Raw genomic sequence first — 23,622 nt, forward strand, 5'->3', positions numbered from 1 at the left:
TTTACATAAACTTTTCAAAAAAAACCATATCATGTATACGCCTCCTACATGCTATCCATGTAGGATCTCACATGAGATTTAAGGCCAATGAAAGACAAGTACCGTACCAACTGAAAAGCATAACCATAACGAACCATAACCATAACTTAAAAGCATAACCATAATGTAGATAACCATAACCATAAACAAAATTAACAATAACCATAAGCATAACCAGAAAGTTAAACATAACCATTAACAAAACATGAACCATAACTATGTCTATACAAGAATAGGAGAAATAACCATGTCTATACAATGACAATGACAATAATCATAACCATAAGGGAAACAATAACTGTCTGAACAATAACTGTCTGTACAAAAAAGAGACACAGAAGCGTGTCTGTGTCTCACAAAGCATATATATGAAATCCGGTCCACTAATGTCTAAGCGTCGCAACCTGCACATAGAACAACTCACAAAGTTAGTATTGATATTACTTCACATATACTTACTTAATTAAATTAACTCACACATATTAACGTCTCACCTCAAGCGATCAGCGAAACTGTAAGGTCTCCTAGTCTACAGGCTCTCCTGAAGCTTCAAGATCATTCAGTACTTCATAGATACCTCTGCGATATCTATCTGACTCATCCTGGCGTGTCGGAGCTCGATGCATCGAATAAGTAAAGAACCTTGTCTTTTCTTAATTCGTTTAAGTATGGTTCTTTGCTGCGAAAGTAAGCGACTATTCCCTCACTCTCATTCTTGTAGATTCCCACATTCTCATTATAAATTGAAACCCTGGTTGTTTTCTTATCATACATAAAAATTTCTCCAAGTCGACCAATGTTTGGTGGCGGTTCTTGAGCTTCTGAAATCATTTTCCCTTTTGCCACGTTATCTCCATATCTGTTGTAATTTTCAGAGTTACTAACTATCAGATAGTGGTTCCTCTTTTTGTTTCGGAATCTATCTCCATCATCATAGACTCAAATTATCTCCAATCTATGAGCCGACCTTTCTTCAACACAAATGCACTTGCATCCTCGATAATCAGAATAGACTAGGGCTCCCCTCGAGTTTGTTCCTTCTAAGAAGATCACAGTGAGCTTGGAATCATTCAAAGGATTTAGGGAGGTGCTTCCTCCTGACATTGGTCTGTCATAGGTGAAACCTTCTGGTTGTTGACTACCCATCATGAAGAAAGATTTGTCTGACGAAGTGTCAATATCACTACCTTCCTCAATAATCGGTGCTAGTGGATCTACTAGCCTTGCCTGAGTTACACTCTCCTCGGTGGACACTAAAATACCTTGGTCACCTACTACCTTCTGGTCTCTAAAAATGTATCTTCCTGATCTTAAATTCATCAAACTTATCAATGAAATCTATCACAAATCCAACCACTCACCTGGCAAAGGATCAGTCTCCGCACAACTTCTTGCTTTGCTGCTGAATATACCTGTACACAAGCGTTTAATTTTGGCAATCAAATCAAAGCATTTAACTGCTAGAGGTTATCTTAGTAATGATTGGTATAACTGGAGAGTTAATCTCAACCACTACTGTATTTTATACACTGCTAATGTTCTGGATTAGGTCTTCTAATCTGGATATGTACTTTCTTCGACTATTGGTCAATTTACGTGAAAAATTCTGAATTCACTCTTTGCTCCATCAAATGGACAAACAAGGTTCAAATTCACTTCTGAAGGAAGTTCTGGAACCCTTAAGCCCAATGGAACCTCTCTGTCTAAGCCCAATGAAATTTCTTCTTTAGTAGGCCCCAGTAGACATCCTACGCGTAGGATGTCTCCTGCTCTGTTTTGCCTGGATTCTTGCACTATGGATTCCCCTTGATGTGTTGAGTCCACAACTGTTTTTACTTTTTGATTTGGACACCTATAAGCTAGTCAATGGATCAAAAATCTGTTCCGAAAACTTGCTGATGGTCTTGATCAGTCTAACCAGCTCCAATTTGGACCAAAATTGACTAGGAGGCTTGCCTCAGGCTATACAACACCTTGCTATGCCCACATTCAGTATCTGTCTTCAATTTCTTGCTTTAGACATCCTACACGTAGGATGTCTTTTTCATCAGAATGGCTTCAATTTCAAAGCACACTCTCCCCTTGAGGTGTTGATCACTTCGGTATGCTCAAAATTAGGTTTGGAGTGCAAAATCACACAGAAGACATCCTATGCGTGGGATGTCTTTTTGGCCTGTTTGACCCCAGACTTGACCCACAGCTTCCCCTTGATGTCAACAACCCAGTGGTATGCTTAGAATTTGGTTTGGATTTCAAAACTCCCCAATTTTAGCTGTTCTTGCCTTTTTCAGTCAAAAAAACTAAAGTCTTCTTTGAACCCAATTTCCTCACCCAAATGAGATGAAACCCCTTTTAGTCACTCAATATATCATGCAGATCATGCTCATGCTGCCATCCTATGGTTTTGGTCTTAAAATAATGCTTTGGCACAATTTGGGTAGGATGTCTGGCAATTTTAGTCTATCTGGCCTTGTCCTGTCAAGATATGGTCAAATTTCCACTTTCCAATTGAAAATAGGGTAAACCCCACCTTCTGAACACACTGGTCAACTCAAAATCCAAAAATTCCCACCAAATTAGCATGTAGACATCCTACGCGTAGGATGTCTCCTGGCTTAAAATTAAATTTTTTCCTGATTAAAATGCTCCTTATGCTCTGCAGCTCTATCAGAAACACTCACAGTAACTTTTGGACTTCACTTCAGCTTTCAAACACACTTTTGTGTCTTTTTGCGTCTTTTATAACCTTGTGATGAATTTACCAAGCAAATATACATGCATGAAGTGCTCTAGATCCTCAATCATGATGTCCTACTTACTCTACTCCTACTCATCATGTGAAATGGCGATAATGCTGTTTTGGTTGCTCTCTGGCCTCTCCGGACTCTCAAGCTCTCCTCTCACCACTTCTACCACTCCAACTCCTACTCAAGAACTCAACTAATACCTAAAACTATCTCAGTCTAGCTAAATCTACCTAAGTCGAAGGATCTAGGCCAGACACACGCTTCCTAGACTCCCTCTAAGACCTAGAGAGTCATCCACCCTCTGGTCCTATCTAAATGTAAAAAGAGACTCTTGGCAAGCCAAAAATCCCTATCCTCAAGGACTAGTCTCGGTCACCTACCTAAGGTTTTCGTCCCTGGCAGCGATGCCAATGTTGGACGGGAACGTCGCGACGGACGTCGGCACAACGAGAACTCACCGAGCAAGATTTGTCAGCTAGCGATGAAGCTCGACCCACAAGCGCGTGGAGCAAGCATAAGGTGTCAACCTATGCTCGACCGACTCTTAACTAATTCCTACAGAGGTCACTACCCAATGTCTAAGTCACAGCCTTCAAGAGTGCATAAGAGGAAACTTCCTACAACGCTTTCTATAGCCAAACACCCACCAAATAATCTCGAAACACCACAGAACTTGAAGGAGACCCTACTAAACCCAGTAGGTCGCTCTCCCTAAGGTCTATAAACCAAAACCCCAACCCAAAATACCTAGTGCGAAATCACGTAGGATGTCTGGCCGAAATTTGCAGGTCTTCGTTATCAAAATCTAAAGTGCCTAATCCGTAGCTCTACTCAATGTGAACACATGGATATACTGCAATGCAAAATCAGACAACGTATGCTCACTGAATCACCAGATGAAGCTCGTAGATGGAGCTCACAAAACCGGACCATGCGTGCACAATGTAGATATCGGCGCGTAGCTCTCGACAGGGGCAACACGCTGCACTTCTCCGTACTCGATTCCGACCAACGGTACACACGTAGCATCAAGATGAAGCTCACACTCTCTTGTACACAGTACGCTTACTCACAGACTTCAATATTTTTTTTTTTTAATGACAAAGGTCTTTCATTAAGGTCAAAAAGTGGTATAAATACCTTACAATTCTCAAACCCTAAAGTTCCAAATCAACGATCTACTCTATCTAACTGTCAAAACTGGGATACAATCTGGAAACTTCTGTAAGCCTCAATATTTACAAGGTGAAATGTCGAGTTTTCTCAATAAATGAATAATTACAAAAAAATGATAATCTGCCAAGTAGTCAGTTTCCGTAGGGTGTGTCCAGCTTCTAACAATTCCATAGCACCATTGATTATCTTGTCACTCTTCGTGTTCTCATGGAGGAAATTTGGTTGAAAGACAAGCGATTGTATTGTTGTTTTGTGGACTTTAAAAAATCCTTTAATATGATTCCACGTAACAATTTGTGAAGAAGGATGGAAGAACTCCAAGTGCCAAGTGAGTTTATGCTTGCGGTTTCTGGAATCTATGAGAAGGTGATTTGTCAATTGCACATGAGAAGAGAAATTTCAGAAATTTTTGTAAGCACTATTGGTGTTAAACAAGGATGTTTGTTGTCACCAACTCTCTTTGGTCTATGCATCAATCAATTGGAACAAATGGTACTTGACTTTATGCAAGAAGAAGGCATTGAAGAGGTCACTATTTGCAATGCGTAATCATGCTTTTGTTGTATGCAGATGATGTAGTACTTCTAGCGCGCACTTTAGAAGATGCACAAAAGCTTATGGTTGTCCTTGAGAACTTCTGCTTGCATAGTGGGCTGATTGTGAACAAATCCAAGAAAAAGGATATGCTTGTGAAAACCAACCATAAGGAGAAGCCATGCATTGTGTACAACAATGCGACACTTGAAGTTGTTGAGAGATTTAAGTACCTTGGTCTTGAGGTTCCGTCCAATCACAAGTGGCATGAATGTGCTATGCGTCGTTTGCACTTCAACACTACATGAAGATATCGTCGTGTATATATCGACGGCCATGCTTTTCCACGTGTATATCGACGTAATTAGCGTGCGTCGCTATACACGTCGCAGTGTGCGTCGATATACGCATGGAAAGGCTTTATTTGTCACACGTATATCAACGCGTATATCCACACGTATAGCGACGCAAAAAAAATTGGGAGAAAAAAGCGAAACCCGCGCGCAGGGGCCATTTTCGCCTGCTCATATCTTGGCCGAAACCTACTGCGCAGGTATCATGTCCATCTCCGCCCCCCCCAACCCCTCCCTCTCTCTCTCTCTCTACATCGTTTGTGTGTGTGTAGAAAAGAGAGAGAGAGAGAGAGAGAGAGAGAGAGAGAGAGAGAGAGAGAGAGAGAGAGAGAGAGAGCGGTGTGTGTGTGTGTGTTGTGCATGTGTGTGTGTGTGTGTAGGAAAGAGAGAGAGAGAGAGAGAGAGAGAGAGAGAGAGAGAGAGAGAGAGAGAGAAATGTGTGTGTGTGTGTGTGTAGATAATCAAAGAGAGAGAGAGAGAGAGAGAGAGAGAGAATTAATGTATGCTTAGGAAATTAAAATTAAAGAGAGAAATGAAATGAAATGTTATATTAACGTCTTCGAAAGGCCAAAGTGACCTATGAGACATGAGACAAGAAAGTTACAATGTGATGGATCTGATACAAAGTCAGAGTAAGAAGATGAAAAAATAAAATATTATGGAATCCTAAACTGCTGGGTGTGGACTAAACGGCTAAACCAGCTAGCTAGGATAGGTAGATCATAGGAGATCCAGCATCTGTCGCTAGCGGATCTCATCAATCTCCTCCATGGTCAGTAGTCTGACCGGGCATTGTGCATGTCGAGCCAAAGTGACCTAGCTAGATCCTCTGATGCAGCCTCTGTCGATGTTGTGTAGTCCTCCGCAGTCGTGAGCGTCTAGATCTCCCTAGCTCAATCACTCGTTCGATCAGTAGAGAGATAGGGAAGTAGAGAGCGAGAGAGAGAGAGAGAGAGAGAGAGAGAGAGAGAGAGAGAGAGATAGGGAAGTGGAGAGCGAGACCGAGAGAGAGATAGGAAAATAGAGAGAGAAAGAGAGATAGCGAGACCGAGATCGAGAGAGAAAGAACGAGAGATAGGGTACGTAGACAGAGAAGAAACTATGGAACTAAAAGAGGCAAAGGGGTTTTGCCTGCTACATGCATTGCCATGTACACCCGGGATTGCCATGTACATGCATTGCCATGTCTACCCATATAGGATTTGACCAATAAAGACGAGATTTTGACCCGGTGGTCATGATCTCCGTACACCTCTTGACCGAGGTGTACGGAGATTGGGCAAGACTAGAGAATGCGAGGTAGTTTACATTATGAGGAGTATATATATATATATATATTAAAACAACATTCATAATCATTGTAGATGGCAACGTCATCAACTAACATGGAGGAAAAGATTGCATGCTCATGCACGCTCTGCAAGTATCAAATCCTGTGCAAGCGTAGGATATGTAATGAGCATGTGCACAAGTACGGAGAGTTTGCTAGAGAAACCGTACAGAATCTGCGATACGACTCCTACAGAACGGGCATTGATTTCTGCGACATAGCACCTACATCTGAGAGAGAGAGAAAAAAGATTATACGTGAAGGTCCGACCAATATAGAGCCACGGATGGAAGTAGAAAAGGGCTTACAGACAAAAGACAACGGCATGGAGGAGATGCTGGATGCCTTCTTCCAGACAAGCAAGGAGAACACGAACGAAGTAGCACTAGAAGCCGTGCGCCTATCTCCTGAAGACATGTTGAGGAAGTTGGCACGTCAACCAATCTATGAAGGCGCCAAAATATCAGTGCTTCGTACTTGTCTGTCGTTTTTTAATCTTCAATCAGTGTACGGGTGGTCAGATGCAAGCGTCACTGCTTTGTTTAGGTACGTAATTTACAAAAGAGATTTTCCGATTGCAATGGTGATGTGCTCGGAGAGCTTTTTAATTTAATATGGCTTAAACAGGTTATTGTGGGAGCAACTTCTCCCGGTAGGCAATGAAATGCCCCCCTCCAGGCCAGACGCAAAGCAACTTCTAACCTCAGTTGGCTTGGACTACAACAAGTTTCATGCATGTCCAAATGATTGCATTCTTTTTCGCAATGAATTCACAGATTGTCTATCGTGTCCTAAGTGCGGAGCAATGCGCTACAAACAAGATGCAGTTGGCGAGACAGTGCCAGCTAAAGTGTTGCGGTATTTTCCTATTATTCCTAGGATAAAAAGCATGTTTCATTGTGGTTCCATTGCAAAGTGGATGCGGTGGCATTCTACGAATAGATCCACTGACACAACATTTAGGGTGCCCGTTGATTCAAAGGCTTGGAGGCACATTGAAGATACCTGGCCACATTTTAAGAGTGAACCACGCAATTTGCGTTTGGGTATGGAAATGGATGAAGTCAATCCATTTGGCTTGAGAAGCTCGTCATGGAGCACTTGGCCTGTGTGCCTTATCAATTACAACCTCCCGCCGTGGCTTGCCATCAAGAAGGGTCATTTGATATTAAGCTTGATTGTACCTGGTAAGTTCAAGGAAAAAAACATGGATGTTTATCTAGCTCCACTAGTTGACGAGCTCCAGGAGTTATGGCATGGGATCGACATAGCAGATGCGGTTGAACCAGTAGGACAACAACATGCAAGGATCCATGGACTTCTTACGTGGACTATGCATGATTGGCCAGGATACGGAGAAGCTTCTGATAATGATTATTGATTTACAAAATTCTCCCTATTCGCAAGCCCTTTGCCTTGGCCTGATTCATGCTTTAATATATGCAGGGCTAACAACTTCGGGATACAATGCATGTCCAATTTGCGGGCAGTCTTTGGATGTGCGCTATTCTGCCTCTCTTCGAAAGACAATTTATCAAGGCCACCACCGTTATCTTCCAGATGGCCATCACTTGCGCGAAGGTCATCTTGGTCGCGTCGAATGTCTTCCTATGCATGTACAAGAGTGGCGTCGCCGATGGGAGCAACATGAGGGGCAACCTGTTCCAGGAATGAAACATTTGTCCATTCTCCATACGTTGCCATATTGGGGTGATCTACTAATTAACCATTTGCTGGATCCAATGCATATATTCAAGAATGTGGGAGAGCTCCCCTGGAAGAAAATTGTTAGCGGGTACGCCGCGACGGACGATGGAGCACAGCGAGAACACAGACCAACAAACTGTCAATCCGAGGACGTAGCTGACCCGACTAGGGCATGGAGGCAATCTCTGGGTGGTCAACCCTAAGCTAGACACGAATAACACTCTACAGTCACTAATCCTACCACAACACTACCATAAAGCAAAGAAACAGACAATGCATCCTATGAATCACTACAAGCTCGAAACAGTCTCAAATCATATCAGAATGATTTGAAATCGGAGGGTAAGACTCACAAGGACATATCTTATATGGCCAAACACCTAAACCCTGAAAACGATAATTGTAAGACCCCTAATCGCTGTCGCAATAGACTCAAAACAGCAATTTCCAAAGTTTCCGAAACTGATCTACAAAGACATCAACACGAAGAGCGTCTTGCCCTGATTCTAACGACTACTCGATCATTCAGAACGGATGTCGTTTGAGGTACTTACGACCAAATATAGCTCGTAGCAGGCGGGCTCGTGATGTGTTCCTCGGCTTGCATTGCTTGCATCGACGCGGAGAGCTCCTCGATGGTAACATGCTGCTACTCTCATATCTACAATGTGATTAGTGTGCGTGTCGGTGTGTGTGCGTGAAGCTCACTACTGTGTGCTGTAGAATCCACGACTGTATATTATTTGAGATAACGTAATGTGTTTTTTACAAAGTCTTAGGTTTCAGCTTATATACCAAGCCTTCAAACCTAATGTGCGGCCAAATGACCTGAATTGTCCCTAGGCTTCTACAGAGCTTAATTACAAGAAACTGAGTTGGCTTTACTCATTATACAAGTATCTGTGGCAAATATACAAGTGCTGACTTAAAATGTGAGGTTCCCGTAAACATTACAAAAGTGGCCGTAATGGCTTAAAATAATAATAATGGGATATTCGATGACATCCATGAACTCGTATCTTCATGTTGCAGCATCCATCTTCATCTTCATTACTTCATCACCATCTTCATGTGGAATATTTACAAAATCTTTGAGGAATCTTTAATGGAATCTTTATGGAAATGTTGTTGAAAGGGCGTCCTTTCAACACTCTCCCCCTCCGAATTCTTGTCGTCCCCGACAAGACCCTATGTCTTTGCTGGCCTTGACGAGTTCTTGATGTCTTGGTGTTGGTTGAAGTTGTTGTGGCAGCCTCTTCTGCAGTTGGTTGTTTTGCGTGATATTAAAGCTGCCTTGAAGTTGTACCTGTAGTGTATTTAAATCCTGGAACTCTCCCCCTACGATTGGTTGTTGTATCTTGAATTGCATGAGGTTCTATCGACTTGTTGGTGCAGCAGGTTGTTGTCATTGTAGCTCTAGTATTTGCTTTTCCTGTGGTTGTTATCTCGCAGTTGTACCTGTAAGTTGACTTGAAGCTTTGTCAAGCTGTTTTGGCCTCTCCCTTTTGACTTGTCAGTAGATTTGCAATTAGTAGTGTGGGGATATCGTGGTTCTTCTTGTTTTTGTTGTTATAAAAAGAGTAAAAGTAAAATGTAGCGTATGTACAAAATGAAGGTCTTAGATACCTGGATAAGACTAAAGGGAAAAACCCAGTGGGAAAAAATTTCTTTAGTCATAATTAAATGCGAGGCTATATGTACTTAGGTTCTGATGTTATAGAGTTATGCTGAGTTAAAGTACATATGGCCATATGGCTACTAGTATGGGCTTGATATACATGGATAAGTGTTAGTAGCTTGAAGTCAGAGTCATTGTTGTTGAGCAAAGGCTTATAAAACCTGTTTCCACTTGGTCATCGTCATTTGTTTGTGTAAGTGCATGGGTGGAATAAAAAAGAGTGCCTAATGCATATGTCCAATGATGGGACATCTATATGCTTGCACAGAGTTATGCATATTAAAAAAGATGCAGTGCGAGAGAAGAGTATTGATCGGTTCTTCATGGAGTTAGTGTAGCGAGCAAAACATATAGCATGAGTGCTTCAAAAGCTTTCACTACTCACAAGAAGGGTTTTTGTTGTCGAGGTTTCTCCACTCTTCCTCACTGTGTCAAGTGCGTGAGTGTTTTTTTTTTTTTTTTTTTGACTACTCCGCCTTCTCCACCTTATACATTATATGGACTTTGACTCTTATGCTCACCTCTTCCAGCATGAGCGACATGACTTTATGTATGCTCAACTCTCCAGCTTGAGCTTATACCTGTTAGCTAGACTCATAGACCACATAAAAATATTAACTTGAAGCTTGGGTCTGACACTTCGCTCATTTAGTGGCTTAGTTGCCCGACTCTAGACTCTTATGCCATGTAAGTTTAATGGCGACTTGGACTTACCTGATCACGGCCTGAAATCCAATTCCATATGCTTTTGATGTTTAGGCCTTTCTTGTTAGTTTCTGTTTGAGATGCCGTGTTGTCCAATACATTGGCATATATCTGCTCTTCATTCCTTGGTAGCAAATTGTGGTTGCTTGATGAGACAGGTATTGATGTTGAAGCAATGGTTGATGAAGTCTTCTTCTTCCAGATAGTGTTCTTCAAAACTGTGACCTCCGCATTTACCGTTGCTTTCTTTTTGTTGTTAAGAGGCTGTAAAGGAGTTGTGTATCTTTCTTATTGTTGAGCCTCAATCGCGGATTTTGGAACCCACATTGTTCTTGGGCCTGGTATGATGTCCTTTGCCACTTGCCTTGTTTCTTCTTTGACTTGATGGTACCTTGTCTTTAATTTCCAAATAAAGTTGTTACTTTTGTAAAAGCCTTGCTCTTGTAGTAATTGACAAGGGATCCATCTATAGGTTGTAGTACTCTTGGGTGTAGCAGGTGGCTACTCTTGATTTCTTGATGTTTCTTGCTTTTCCTGGGTGATTCCTTGATAAGCTACTACCTTAGGTAACCAGATTTGAAAGTTACCCTCATAGAATCCTTGTGCTTCGAGTAACTCGACTGGAATGAATCTTTGGACTTGCTTGGAGGTGATCTTCACTTGACTTTGTTGGGTATTCTGGTAGAATTCTGACTTCATTACCCAGACTTGTCGTATGGTTTGTCTAGTGGAAGACCTCCTCTTTTTCTTTTTGTACCTGTCCTTTCTCTTGGTTGAGTTATGTGATTGGCATTGACAGCTTTGTTGATTCCTGACTGAGTGGTTGTCATGGGATGGATATTTCCAGGCTGTTATCTTGGGCTTGTTGACCCAAACATCTGAATTTCCTTTCTTGTAGCCTTGTGCAATAATTGACTCGCTTGATGTGATCCATCCTGTTACCTGTGCTTGTTGAGGTTTTTCCTGTGATTGTATCCAAATTGGACCATTAACTTTAATTTGTACCTTGGATACTAGCACTTGGTTAACCTGTTTTGACTTCCTTTGGAGACATTCGGGCGATGGAAACTGTAAAGGTTGAATTGATTTCCATTAATATACCTATATATTCCTTCACTTTCATGGTTATACGTCCAAACTCTCTCCACAAAATTGGTCTTTATGTACGGTAGGTTTGGAAGATCTATTCTGGGCGGGTGCTCAACTATCCCTGCAATCCATGTGCTTGTATAAGCTGAGTCTAAGTCTGATGTAGACATGACTTCTAGGCTTAACAGATCTAGCTTGCTATAGTAATACCTCTCTCGGTGTGTTCAAGTGTTTTGGTCAGGGAAAATCCAAAACTATGTCCAAAATCGTGAGCGTTCCTCACAATTCTCTCAAATTCTCGGTTTTAGAAACCCTTGACTTCTGGATGCATTTTGAGTCTTGAGCTACACAAACAACAATTGGCCCTTAATAGTCTCAACATGAAGCCACCCCGTCTACAAATTGAAGACACACAAGCTCAAGCCCTTCTCAATGCTAAATTTACCGCCCTCACCATCCAACACCAATTGGATTGTACCCAAGTCCTTATTGTAGCCAACAAACTTCTCCTCCAAAACCTCAACAACGAATTCAACAACTACCATACTAGTGTTGCCAACCGCCTCTCTAGCCTCACAACAAAACTCTCACTTGTCGCTCTACCTTTGGTCTCTATCTCCGATTGGCAACGTCACTTGGAAAAATGAAAGGACTCCACTCTACAACGGAGAGGCGGAAGTGAAAAATAGACCTGGTGGCCTCTACACCAAGACTATGCACAATGGCCTCATCATGGGGGATACACAATAGGGGCACCACCTAGCAAGATATGCGGCTAGGACGCATACATATACACAATGAAGCATGCCATGGAAAACAATTTCAAGATGCACGCCCAAATGTGGAATGGGGTGGTCGGAGAATAAGGTGAGAGGAGTGGTGAATGAGTGAGAATGGGCTTGCTACTCGTGCATGTTAGTGATGGGGGCTTTTCACAAGCCAAGCTCCCATACCCCTCTTCTCTCGTCCCCACCCCATGAAAACCCCCTCTTAGGGAGGGAGTGATAAAAAGCATTGGAAAAAGTAAGAAAAAATAAAGTATGATTATGTAAATATATAAGAAAGGTAAAATAGGCCACCTCATGCCTACGGGGCAGCCCATCCCCACCTTGCCTCCTTTTTCTTCACTGTTGCCCCGCCGTGTGTCCCTTTTCCTCTCCTCCACTCAAAAGGTCAACCCCCTCTCTCTTCCCCTTGTCCTTTCTCCTTTCTCTCTCCCCTCAAGCTACCCCACCTCTCACCAATAATGCATTATAACTCACCAATAATGCACCAACTCACATGCAACTTACCCTATCTTCCAAAATAGTATACCCCACCCCCTCTTTCTCTCTCCTATCATATCCCATGACCCAAATACCCCCCTCTCTCTCTAAAGGGCGCCATGTCTCTTGTCTTGTAGCTAAATAACCTCCCCCACACTCACACACACTCAGTTTCACTGAAAAAGGTGCCCACAGACCCATCCCCACCCGGTGGTTACCTGATTTTTCTTGTGTTCACACACATCTGCACACAGATTCACCTTTGAACACACTCCCCTCTCTCCCCTCTTGTAATTACTTTATTATCCATGTCACCTCTCACTTTTTTTCATCAACCCATCTCTCTCTCTTAGTCTCTCTCTCATGAGACTGCTGTTCTGGCACATATACACACAGCCAGACAAGTGGGGCCCACAGTCACATGGCCTATGTAGATAATGATTTCTTCATTTCTAAATTCTAGAATTCCTCCCCCTTCCTCCCCTATATAAAGAGGGGTCACCATCACACTAAACACACACACACCATCACCAAAGAGTACACTATGCACTGTGTGTGCCTAGTGCACACACACACACCCACACCATCACCATCACCGCAATCACCATGCTTGTTTTGAGCATGACCTCTACACCCTTGGCTATAGAAGTTGAAGGGCAACTAAATGAAGGATGATGGCCATAATCCTCGTGCGAATCTTCGCCATCAACTCCCACCTATCCGCCATGTGCTCTACCACTCTCTCCCTTCTGATTACCCTACCCTATGCTCCCCATTTCATCGCCTAATTCTCTAAATAAAGCTTGAGGTTTTGTGAGTATGTTTTCTTGCAATGTTTTGCCCATGTGAGGTGTGCGGAATCGCCACCTAGTCTTGTGTTTTGGAGTGAGCTTGTGTATGTGTGAAGGGTGTGCGGATTCGCCATCCTTTTGTGATGCCTAAGTACTAAGCCGCTATACCCCCTCCCTCTCTCTCTCTCTCTCTCTCTCACTTGATCTCATTCCCTTTCCTCTTCATCATTACTCCCAAGCATCCATCTCTCTTGGATGAAAACTTTGTTATGGTGGTGTGTTGTTTGCGTCCTAGCCGCTGAAGCTAAGTGGTGCCCCCTGTTTGCTTTACCATGACAGGCTCGAGGCGCGCCATTCGGTCCCCGGTGTTTTAGAGGCCGTCGGGGTTCGGGGTTCTCTTTGATCCCGTCATTTGGTCCCCCCATTGAGGATCTTTTCATGAAACCCTTCAGTTTACAAGACTGAAACCCCTAAACTATTGTGAATGGATGAATGGCTAGCAGGATTTGCTAATTGGACGACAGAAGAAGAAGAGCTCCAAGCACAACTAGACGAACTCCGCATCTCCATCGAAGCTCGAGTGCCAGGCGTAACGGTAATCGATTTGCAGTGGGAGAGTCAACCAACACGCCAAACCCAGTGGATATACATAGGCCAAGTGCCAAGAAGAAGAAGGAGAAGGTCGAAACCATGTCCGCAACCTACAACTAACCCACAACAACAAAATGGAAGGAGCTCTACACAATAGAGGATCAACACTATTCTACTTTGAAAATCAGGTAACTCAAGTCACCGAGGTAATTATCACAGTCAGTTTTCAAGTCGCACCTGATGCTGCAGCACAGATAACGGAAGCATTGACTCACACTCTCACTAGAGAAACTAGGGATCTACTGAGTTTGTTTCAAGAAAGAACACCACCCTCTCCCACAAGCTTGGACAGTGACTAAGTACCTCTAAGCTTCACATGAATCAGTACAACCTACCTCAAGACAGATCACACATACCAACACGTGTACGCTCAATCAAGGTAATACTGGATTTGAAGGCTCACTACCAGCACGTCATTGACACCATGCTGGGTGGGGAACGATTTTTTGAGGTTTTGGCATCAGATCAACCATTTGTCTTACCTTTGGTAGAAGGCAATGTACCGTTTGAAGTTTTAATCTATGTCCTAGTATAAGAGGGTATACACGCCTCCTTGTAAAGAAGAAAAAACTTTTGCAAGTTAAGCAGTGTGTCTTTCTAGCTCTCTCTCAGTAATCATGGCAAGTGTAGCATTTCCAACATTTAAAGGAAAGAAGGGGGAGGATTTGGTAACAGACTTCCTAGATGACTTTGAAGTAGCATGTGTAGTGAGCAACAAAGATACGGATGAATCCCGGGTTAGAATCTTTAAGCATCTCATGAAGCTAGAAGCTAAATCATGGTACAATGCACTTCCACAAGCAACCAAGGATGACTGGGAACCCTTAAAAACCGCTTTTAAGAGGCGCTTTGGGGGAGGTACCACTTCAGAAAAGTTGTGGGACAAGTTGAGAGACTTGAAGCAGGAGGGTCTTTTAGAATATGCCACCTATGAGTCCAAATTTGAGGATTTGTGGGAACGGTGGGTTGAGTCACTGGCAAGGGGGGAAGCTGCACCCGATTTCCTAAAAAAAGATCGGTTCACGCATGGCTTATGGCCGCTTCTCAAGGAGAAGGTGAAAGGTAGATTCCCGGCTACGTACGAGTTAGCCGTTGAGATTGCTCGCCTTAAAGACAAGAAGCTGCGAATGAAATCCAAAGAAACCGAGTCAACAAAATCAGGAACATCGCGTCGACCAGCAACTACGACAACCACCATTCCACCACCACCACCGGCTCTTGGGGTAAGAGATGACCAACAAGATATGTTGGCCCATATTACTGACCAACTGCAGAATTTGTCTGTCTGCTTAATACAACAAGGGAGGAGTCAAGAAAGAGATCAAGACCCTGGAAGAGCACGACGACAAAACAGGGAGTATCATTGCTACAACTGCGGAGAAGACGGTCACGGTATGTACTACTGTCCCAAACCACGACAAAACTATAATAGAGGAGGTAGGAGGAACCAATTGTCACCCCCTAGAGAAAGAACACCCCCACCCCGAGCACCACCCCCACCAACACAAATTCTACATCCACCCCAGACACCACTACAAGCATCCATCCCACCTCTTCCACCAGCCCCACCACCTGATCGCCCTGTAAACATCATAAGGCTAGAAGAGAAAGGAAAATCCATAGTAGTGGATCCACCCAGAGCAAAGGAGAGGGACAAGGGTATGGAGAAGGTAACCTTTTTAGAACCACTTGAAGCCATGACTGTGAAAAGAGCTAGGAGGGAGAAAGCTACACAATCAGATGGTGAGAGAAGCATGAGAGGAGAAACTAGCAAGAGGCCATCCAGGCCACGACGGAAACTAGGCATCACCGACTTCCAACTAGGGGAAAGTTCTAAGCCCTATGATCTAACATTGGATGTGGCAGAGCAAGGACCGAAGATTACATGGCCACAGCTGCTACATCTTGCACCAAAAGTAAGGCGACAATGGTCTAAAATGGTAAGTACAAGACGCTCCAAAACAAAGGTAGCTGGAGCAATTTCGGGATGCAACATGGATGATATCCTTCCAATTGTCGACGTAAACATAAAAGGAAAGAGGGTTGGAAACACCTACATTGATGGAGGTGCACAAATCTGTGTAATGAGCGAAGCTATGATGCTTCGATTAGGGCTCGAGGTTGACAGGCCTTCTCCATGCAAAGCAAAGATGCCAAACAACACAAAAGTAAAGTGTGTGGGTGTGGTAAGTGCCGTGAAAATCAAAGCTTTCAACACTGAGGTAGAGGTAGTGTAAAAACCTTGTTGGGTAAGTTTGAAGAAGTTCAAATACACCATATCCCAAGGGATCAAAACCAAGAAGCAGATGCCCTAGCAAGTGAAAGACTACAGGAAGTGGTGGTTGGAGCAATAAAACTAAAGCTCCCTCTATTTCAAGGAAGTGATGCCTTGACTGACATCATGCATTTTTTGGAAACAGGGGAATGCCCATCAGATTTAACAAAGGGACAGGAGCAATGGCTGACACGGAAGGCCACAAGGTATCGACTCATCAATGACGGTTTGTACTGTAAGGGTAAGGACCAAATACTCAGGAAGGTCCCTCTCTCTCAGGAAATCACGGGAGTAATTGCTAGCTGTCACGACGGGGTTTGTGGTGGTCACTTTGCCCTAGACATAACAAGTAGGAAAATCTTGCAGGCAGGCTTCATATGGCCTAGCCTCAACCGTGATGTACACCACTGGTGCAAAACATGTAAGTTGTGTCAAAAGGCCGGCACTAGGTCACTTATGCCTGAACCACAGACACCTATTCTCTCATATGGCCCATTTGAAAAATGGGGTATCGATGCCATTGGGCCATTACCTAGGGCCAACTCAGGAAAATTCTACATTATCATGGGGGTCTACTACATGACTAGATGGGTAGACGCTACAGCCACCACTAGAATCACAGTGGTAGAGGTAGCTAAATTTATCTACGAGCACATATGATGTAGGTTTGGCACACCTTTAGAGATCATCTCTGATAGAGGGCCAGCTTTCAGAGCAGACTTGGTAGGAGAATTAATGCAGAAACTGGGCATTACAAAGAGGCACTCTTCACCATACTACCCTCAATGTAATGGCCTAGTTGAAAAGGTAAATGGAATGGTTTCTAAAATTATTACCAAGCAAGTAAACAATCATCCTGGAGACTGGGATAAGTATCTACTACCAGCTTTATGGGCCTACAGAACTTCATTTCGTACATCCTTGGGATTCACACCGTATCATCTAGTATTTGGTAAGGAAGCAATCTTGTCCATTGAAGTGCAACTACAAAGTCTCAGAGTAATGGCAAGCCAGCTTCAACAGCCCAACATGCATTTGAGAGATCACATCATCAACATGGAAAGACTGCAGCTAGACAGAGAAGAAGCAATAAATTATTATGCAGCACAAGCAGAGCATAGATGGCTTAGTTTTAACGAGCATCTCCGGAAAAAAGAATTGAAGAAAAGAATGTTGGTGCTCCGCTACAACAATCGCTTCGACACGCGCAAGGATAAGAAACTCCTACTCCGATGGGAAGGTCCTTTCATCATCACGAAAAAGTATGCCAATGGAAGCTACCAGCTTATGGAGGCTGATGGAAAACTTCATAAAACCAGGGTAAATGGTTGGCGACTTAAACCTTATTTTCTTCGATTTGACCAGGCTCCACCTATTGACATTCTAGATGAGGACACACCATCAGCCGCCACCTCCGACGATAATGATCAAATAGATGAGCTAGAGACATGAATGCCTCTAGCCAAAAGGGGAGGGCTAATGATGGGGGCTTTTCACAAGATTGGCAATCATCTAGATGGAGGTATTTTGAAATTTGAAAGTGGGGTTGAGATTTGAAAATGAAAACTAGTGAATAAAATATTTGGTAGGGTGGAATAATATACATACATGAAAAATATATTAGAAAATACTAAAATATATAATGTAATTTAGAACACATATATTTAATGTTTAAGGTCAAAAGAGAGATCAACAAAGAAAGCTTACTTATTTATGCTACATCGTGATTGATTAGCATAAGTCTTATTTATTTAATAAAGGCTAAAACGTTTGTGAAAAAGGAAGAAAAAATCAAAAGTAACTTATATAATAGGAAATATTTTGGTAAAAGGGAAAAAATATATGGGGGGTTCCCATGCATGGAAAAGCTTGCCTCATTAGCCCTCCCCCTAAGGCTAGAGATATTCATGCCTCTAGCTCTTCTTCTAGAGCATGTTGAAATAGAGTAGGATTTCTCCTTGGTGGCTGGTAGATCCTTGTAGGGAATAATGGATCCCTTGGAAGCATGAGGCTCCCCAAAGTTCTTTTTGGTGGCCACCTAGGTCCCATACTATGCGTAAATCCATTGTATGCAATAATGCCTTCTTCATAAGATCACACTTAAAATGATTCTTGAGTCCACAAGCTGCACAAGAATTAACTCTTGCATAAGTGATAGAAGGTATGGAAAGAACTTGATCAGTCCTTGAAAGTATTCCAAAGTGGGACCATGCATGGCTTCCTCGTCCAGAAACATAGCCAAAAGGGAGTAAGAAACCATAATCCTCATATCTTGCTTGTCCTTCTTCATGCCAAATTGATAGAGACCTGTTGCCCACATGGATAGACTGCATGGTTGATGCCTGTTGCACAAGAGAGCCCACCATGTACAAAAGATAAACTGCAAACCACATTTTGAAAAATGACTCCATGTTACCACTAGTATGCAAAACCATTCTTCCTTGATGGGTGTGTCCTAGATTGATTCCACTGGTTGTTGATGTCAATCCTTTCACTCTTGTCGCAACCCAACTTAAAGAGCTTCCCAAATTAATGTTACACACAATGTTCACAATTAGAAAGGAAAACCTAAAGTGCCAGTAGACCTCAATTGCATTTCTCTGCATGAGTCTTTCTCTAGAAAGGACTTGCCAAGTGGTCGTCGTCAATATAACTTTTGGTCGTCTTCCACCAATCTCGTGCCATAGGGGTAGTTGAAGTGTCTTCACCACTTTCACCTGTGGTTGCAAATTTGAAGGGTCCACCTTGTTGTGGTTGAATGTGAGGCCCATTACCTCAATGGAGCTATCACTTCCTTCACTCCCTGTTGACTCCTCCTCTAAAGTGGTTGAAGAGTCACCACTAGAAAACTCATCCTCGGAGGTTTCTAGATCCATGTCGCATTGTTGAACTATCTTCATGTCATAAAGTATTGGCCTCCCTTTTGCATCCTTCATCTGGATTATGCCGGTGTCCCAATCCTGCTTAGCTCTCATAGCCATAAGCCAAGGCCTCCCTAGAATGATAGGATAGCCCTCCCCTTTGTGTGGCATGACAAAGATGTCCACATCTACCTCGGTGTTGAATGCCTTTATCCTAACTGCATTTATGACACCAACACATTGAACTTTTAAATTATTTTCCATTTTGGCTCGGCATGGTGCCGGCCGACTCACCTCTAAACCCAAATGGTGCATCATTTTTTCACTCATGACGCATATTTGTGCGCGACCATCGATGTAGATATTGGAGATGTGTTGCCCTTTGATGTAAGCATCCATCAGTGGTAGTATGTTATCTAAATTCTTCCCAGAGATAGCCCCAAATATCTTTGGCTTTGGTCGTCTCGTGCTAACCATCTTTGTCCATTGTCTCCTCACCCTAGGTGCTAGGTGGAGTAATTGGGGCCAGGTGATTTTTGGGCCCTGCACAGAAACATCTTGAACCAAATCATATGGTTTAGAAAATTCACCCAAAGAGAAATCTACAATGTCAATTTTACGTCATTACTTCGACGGCTTTTTGCTAGATTCCCCTTTAGTCTTCATCTTTTCTTCCATTTGGGAAGATTCACCATGCATAGCACGTTTTACCCCTATGGCATCTACTCCTTTAACTTTGGTCTTATCCTCCTCCACTTTCTCCTTTCCTTTACCTTCAAGACTGATGACGCTTACTGTTTGATTGTCAACTGGTGGTGGGGGTAAGGGTAGAATGAGAGGTTGTGGTGGTGGTGGTGGTTGTGGTTGAATGGGTGGTTGTAGGATTTGCATGGGTGGTGCTTGTTGTGGTGCCCTCGGTGGTGGTGGTCTTGCTCTCGGTGGTGAAACCTGGTTTTGCCTAGCTCCTCTGCTGAAATTCTGCCTCCTTGGGTGTGGACAGTAGTACATGCCATGACCATCCTCCCCACAATTGTAGCAGTGGTATTCTTGGTTTTGCCTTCGTTCTCCTCTTCCTTGCTCTTGGTTGCGATTGTGTGCATTCCCTTGTTGTATCAAATGGACTGAGAGATTCTGAAGTTGATTGGTGATTCGATTGAGAAGGTCTTGCTTATCTTCAATTGGATCTTGTGGTTGAATCCTCTGGGCGGCTGTTGTAGGTGGTGCTAGAGGTGGTCGGATCCTAACGGCTTCCTCTTCATCGATATTCCTGGCTTGTAGGCGCAACTTCTTGTCTTTAAGGCGGGCCACTTCAACTGCTAGCTCATACGTAGCAGTAAACCTTCCCTTCACCTTCTCTTTAAGAGTTGTCCATAACCTAGCCACAAACCGATCCTTCTTTAGGAAATCAGGTGCCCCCTCATCCTCTCTTAGCGATGCAACCCATCGCCCCCATAAATCTACAAACTTTGACTCATATGATGCGTATTCCAGCATACTGCCCTGCTTCAACTCTGTCAACAATTGCCATAGCTTCTCTGATGTTGTGCCCTCTCCAAAACGCTTGACAAAGGCTGCTCTTAATAAGTCCCACCGTTCCTTGGTTTTTTGTGCCAGGGCATTGTACCATGATCTTGCCTCCACCTTCATTAGAAGTGGGAAGATGCGCAAGCGCGAAGCATCAGCATCTCTCGCAGAGATGACACATGCTATTTCCAAGTTGTCTAGAAAGTCTGCAGCATCCTCACCCACCTTACCAGTAAATGTTGGAAATGCTACACTTGCCATTGTGAGAGTGAGAAAATTAACTCGACTTAGATTTTTTTTTTAATTTTTTTTTTTAAGAGATTCAATACATGGGTGCTCGGTGGATGGAAAACATACTATACAAGGATGAAAATAACTACATCAAAAGACACTTCATGATTAATCATAGGGAGGATAAAGGGTAGAGAAGAGGTGTTTATCTCTTGCAGTCGTTCTCTACCAAACATGGTTGTAATGATCTGCTGATAAAACATCTTGCGGTCCAAAATTACTTTGATTGATTGAATTTGTTGTGGTGCATAAGTTTGGTTCCTTGCAAAAGGTTGATGTGCTGGGTCCATCACATGATAATTCGGAAAGGCTCTCGCCTTTGTGGTGGAAGGTTATAGTCGGAGGTGTAGAGATCTTGGTAGTCGAGGTCAAATTTATAGTACCACAGGACAAGGTTGTCTTCGTCTTCTAGCTCTAGGACTGCCCCTCTAGCAAGCTCTTGGAAAAGCTTGAACTCTCTCTCTTTGAGCAACTTCACTTTCCTGCAAGATGGAGTGCCATCTAGTGTATACACATGTGTGATGAGGTAGGTGGTGAGTCTTACCACTTGTATTAATCCAAGTTGGATGGATACATAGCAAGCTGTAAAGTCGTCATCATAGCCTTGATTAACAAGCAACACCCCTTGAAGGTGGAGGGTCTTGTCTTTCCGCCAAGCAAAACCTGTGTCAAAGACCTTGTCGATGACAAGCTCCGCCACTTCACTCGGTAGACGACGTAGAATCCATGCTGCTGTTTCTAGTTCCTTGCTCATGAGATGAGAGTGAGGTATAGAAAGACTTTGGAGGATTTACCCTTTTGTTTTGGAGACGGGGTGATTGTCGGCGTTGGAAAACCCTTGAATCTTTTGGTGCAAGGGAGAGGGAGGGACCACGCGTTCGTAGTAGCTTCCTCAAGTTGTGAAGTCTTGTTTTGGGCATAGGTGGAATAGGTGGCAAAGATGTGGACGTAGATGTAGAGAAGCCTGGTGCTACTTGAAAGCCTACTGATGTGAGAACGCCTGTGCGGATGTCGAGGGAGAAAATGATGGCCTTTTCTTCACTTTGGGTTGCACTCATGTCGAAGGTGCGGTTTTTGGCTACAAAGTGAGCATGATGCAGCTTGTGCCTTGCTTTTACGCTTGCGGGGATGATGAGAAATGTAAACAGTTTGTGTAGGGAAAGAGGGTCTTACCACTTCTTCAATGCTAACAATACAACACCCTGGCAAGAGTGTCTTGATAACTTGAGTCAAGCCTTCTTGAAGCTCCTCCTCTTCAGTGGTCCAATTAGAGAATTCAAGAAGCCACTCGTCCATGAAGAGAAGTAAACATGTCACCTTGTAAACTGAAGGTTTCAAGAGCCCTCCTCCGTGGGGGCACCAAATGAGAGGCGGAAGTGAAAAATAGACCCGGTGGCCTCTACACCAAGACTATGCACAATGGCCTCATCATGGGGGATACACAATAGGGGAACCACCTAGCAAGATATGCGGCTAGGACGCATACATATACACAATGAAGAATGCCATGGAAAACAATTTCTAGATCCATGCCCAAATGTGGAATGGGGTGGTCGGAGAATAAGGTGAGAGGAGTGGTGAATGAGTGAGAATGGGCTTGCTACTCGTGCATGTTAGTAAGGAAGATAATGAGGTAGGGGAAACTTGCGAGTATGCTCACTTCTCATACAAAAGGTGACGAATCCGCACACCTCAAGATGGAAGTAGCAAGATGATAGGAATATGAGAGGGAGAGAGAGTGTGTGTGTATGGTGGCGAATCCGCACACCTTAACATAAGCAGATAAAAAAAATAGCAAGGAACAAGTATATACCACACTCACAATGAGATGTATCCAAAGCGACACAAAGTATGGCACCGAGATGGAGTGTGTTGATTGCTTGCAAAAGATGAATACAATAGGTAGCGTATAGCAGGAAAATGAGAAGGGGACAAGATCGTAGGAGGCATAACGGAGAGATGGGAGTTGATGGCGAGGAATATCATGAGTGTGTTCACCCTTCTTCTTCTTCAAATTGTGCCTTCAACCCTTAATTACAAGTGGTGTGGAGGTGTGGTGCTCATCTTTTGTGCATGGTGATGGTGATGATGATAGTGTTGTGATTATGTGATTAGGGTTCATGCTACAAGCATGTAGCACAAGAGTGTGCATGGATAGGTGTGTGTGTGTGTGTGTGTGTGTGTGTGTGTGTGTGTGTGTGTGTGTGTGTGAGTGAGCTCTCATGGCCTCCTTATATAGGGAAGGACGGGAGGATTTAGCAATATTTCTATTTAAGGTGAGTGTCCCACTTTGGTGACTAGGAAAATGGGGTGCATGTGATTGTGGCTCCCATCTTGTCTCCTCATTATTTAAAATACCAGAGTCAATAGAGAGAGAAGATGAGAGAATGTGGGTAGGATGTAGAGGATAGGAGATATTTACAATAGTCTAGCTTTGGCGAGACATCAGCTTATTAGGGAGAAAAGAGAGAGGTAAGAAATTTACAAGAGAGGTTGTCGAAGGTGGATAGTTGTTGATAAGAATGGATCCTCCAAAAATGGTGATAGAATCACTCTAGACTTGCCAAGACCTCATTAAAAGAGCCTTGTCTCTTGTAATCATGCTT

General features: G+C 43.2%; 1 protein-coding gene across 1 annotated transcript in view; it reads right to left on the reverse strand.

Annotated features, from left to right (window-relative positions):
- Window positions 1-216: 216 nt before the first annotated feature.
- The window catches only part of LOC147450220 (ABC transporter G family member 1-like), a 94,209-nt gene continuing 70,803 nt past the window's right edge, over window positions 217-23,622 (reverse strand). The window contains exons 3-4 of the mRNA XM_086519502.1: window positions 1,401-1,451; window positions 217-443 (exon numbers count right to left, since the gene is read on the reverse strand). Coding sequence (XP_086375628.1) covers window positions 423-443; window positions 1,401-1,451 — 72 coding nt within the window. The 3' untranslated portion in view covers window positions 217-422. The remainder of the gene's footprint in view (window positions 444-1,400; window positions 1,452-23,622) is intronic.

Source organism: Adiantum capillus-veneris, chromosome 9, assembly GCF_014529385.1.
Source record: "Adiantum capillus-veneris isolate H3 chromosome 9, ASM1452938v2, whole genome shotgun sequence".
In the NCBI taxonomy this organism is placed as follows: domain Eukaryota; kingdom Viridiplantae; phylum Streptophyta; class Polypodiopsida; order Polypodiales; family Pteridaceae; genus Adiantum; species Adiantum capillus-veneris.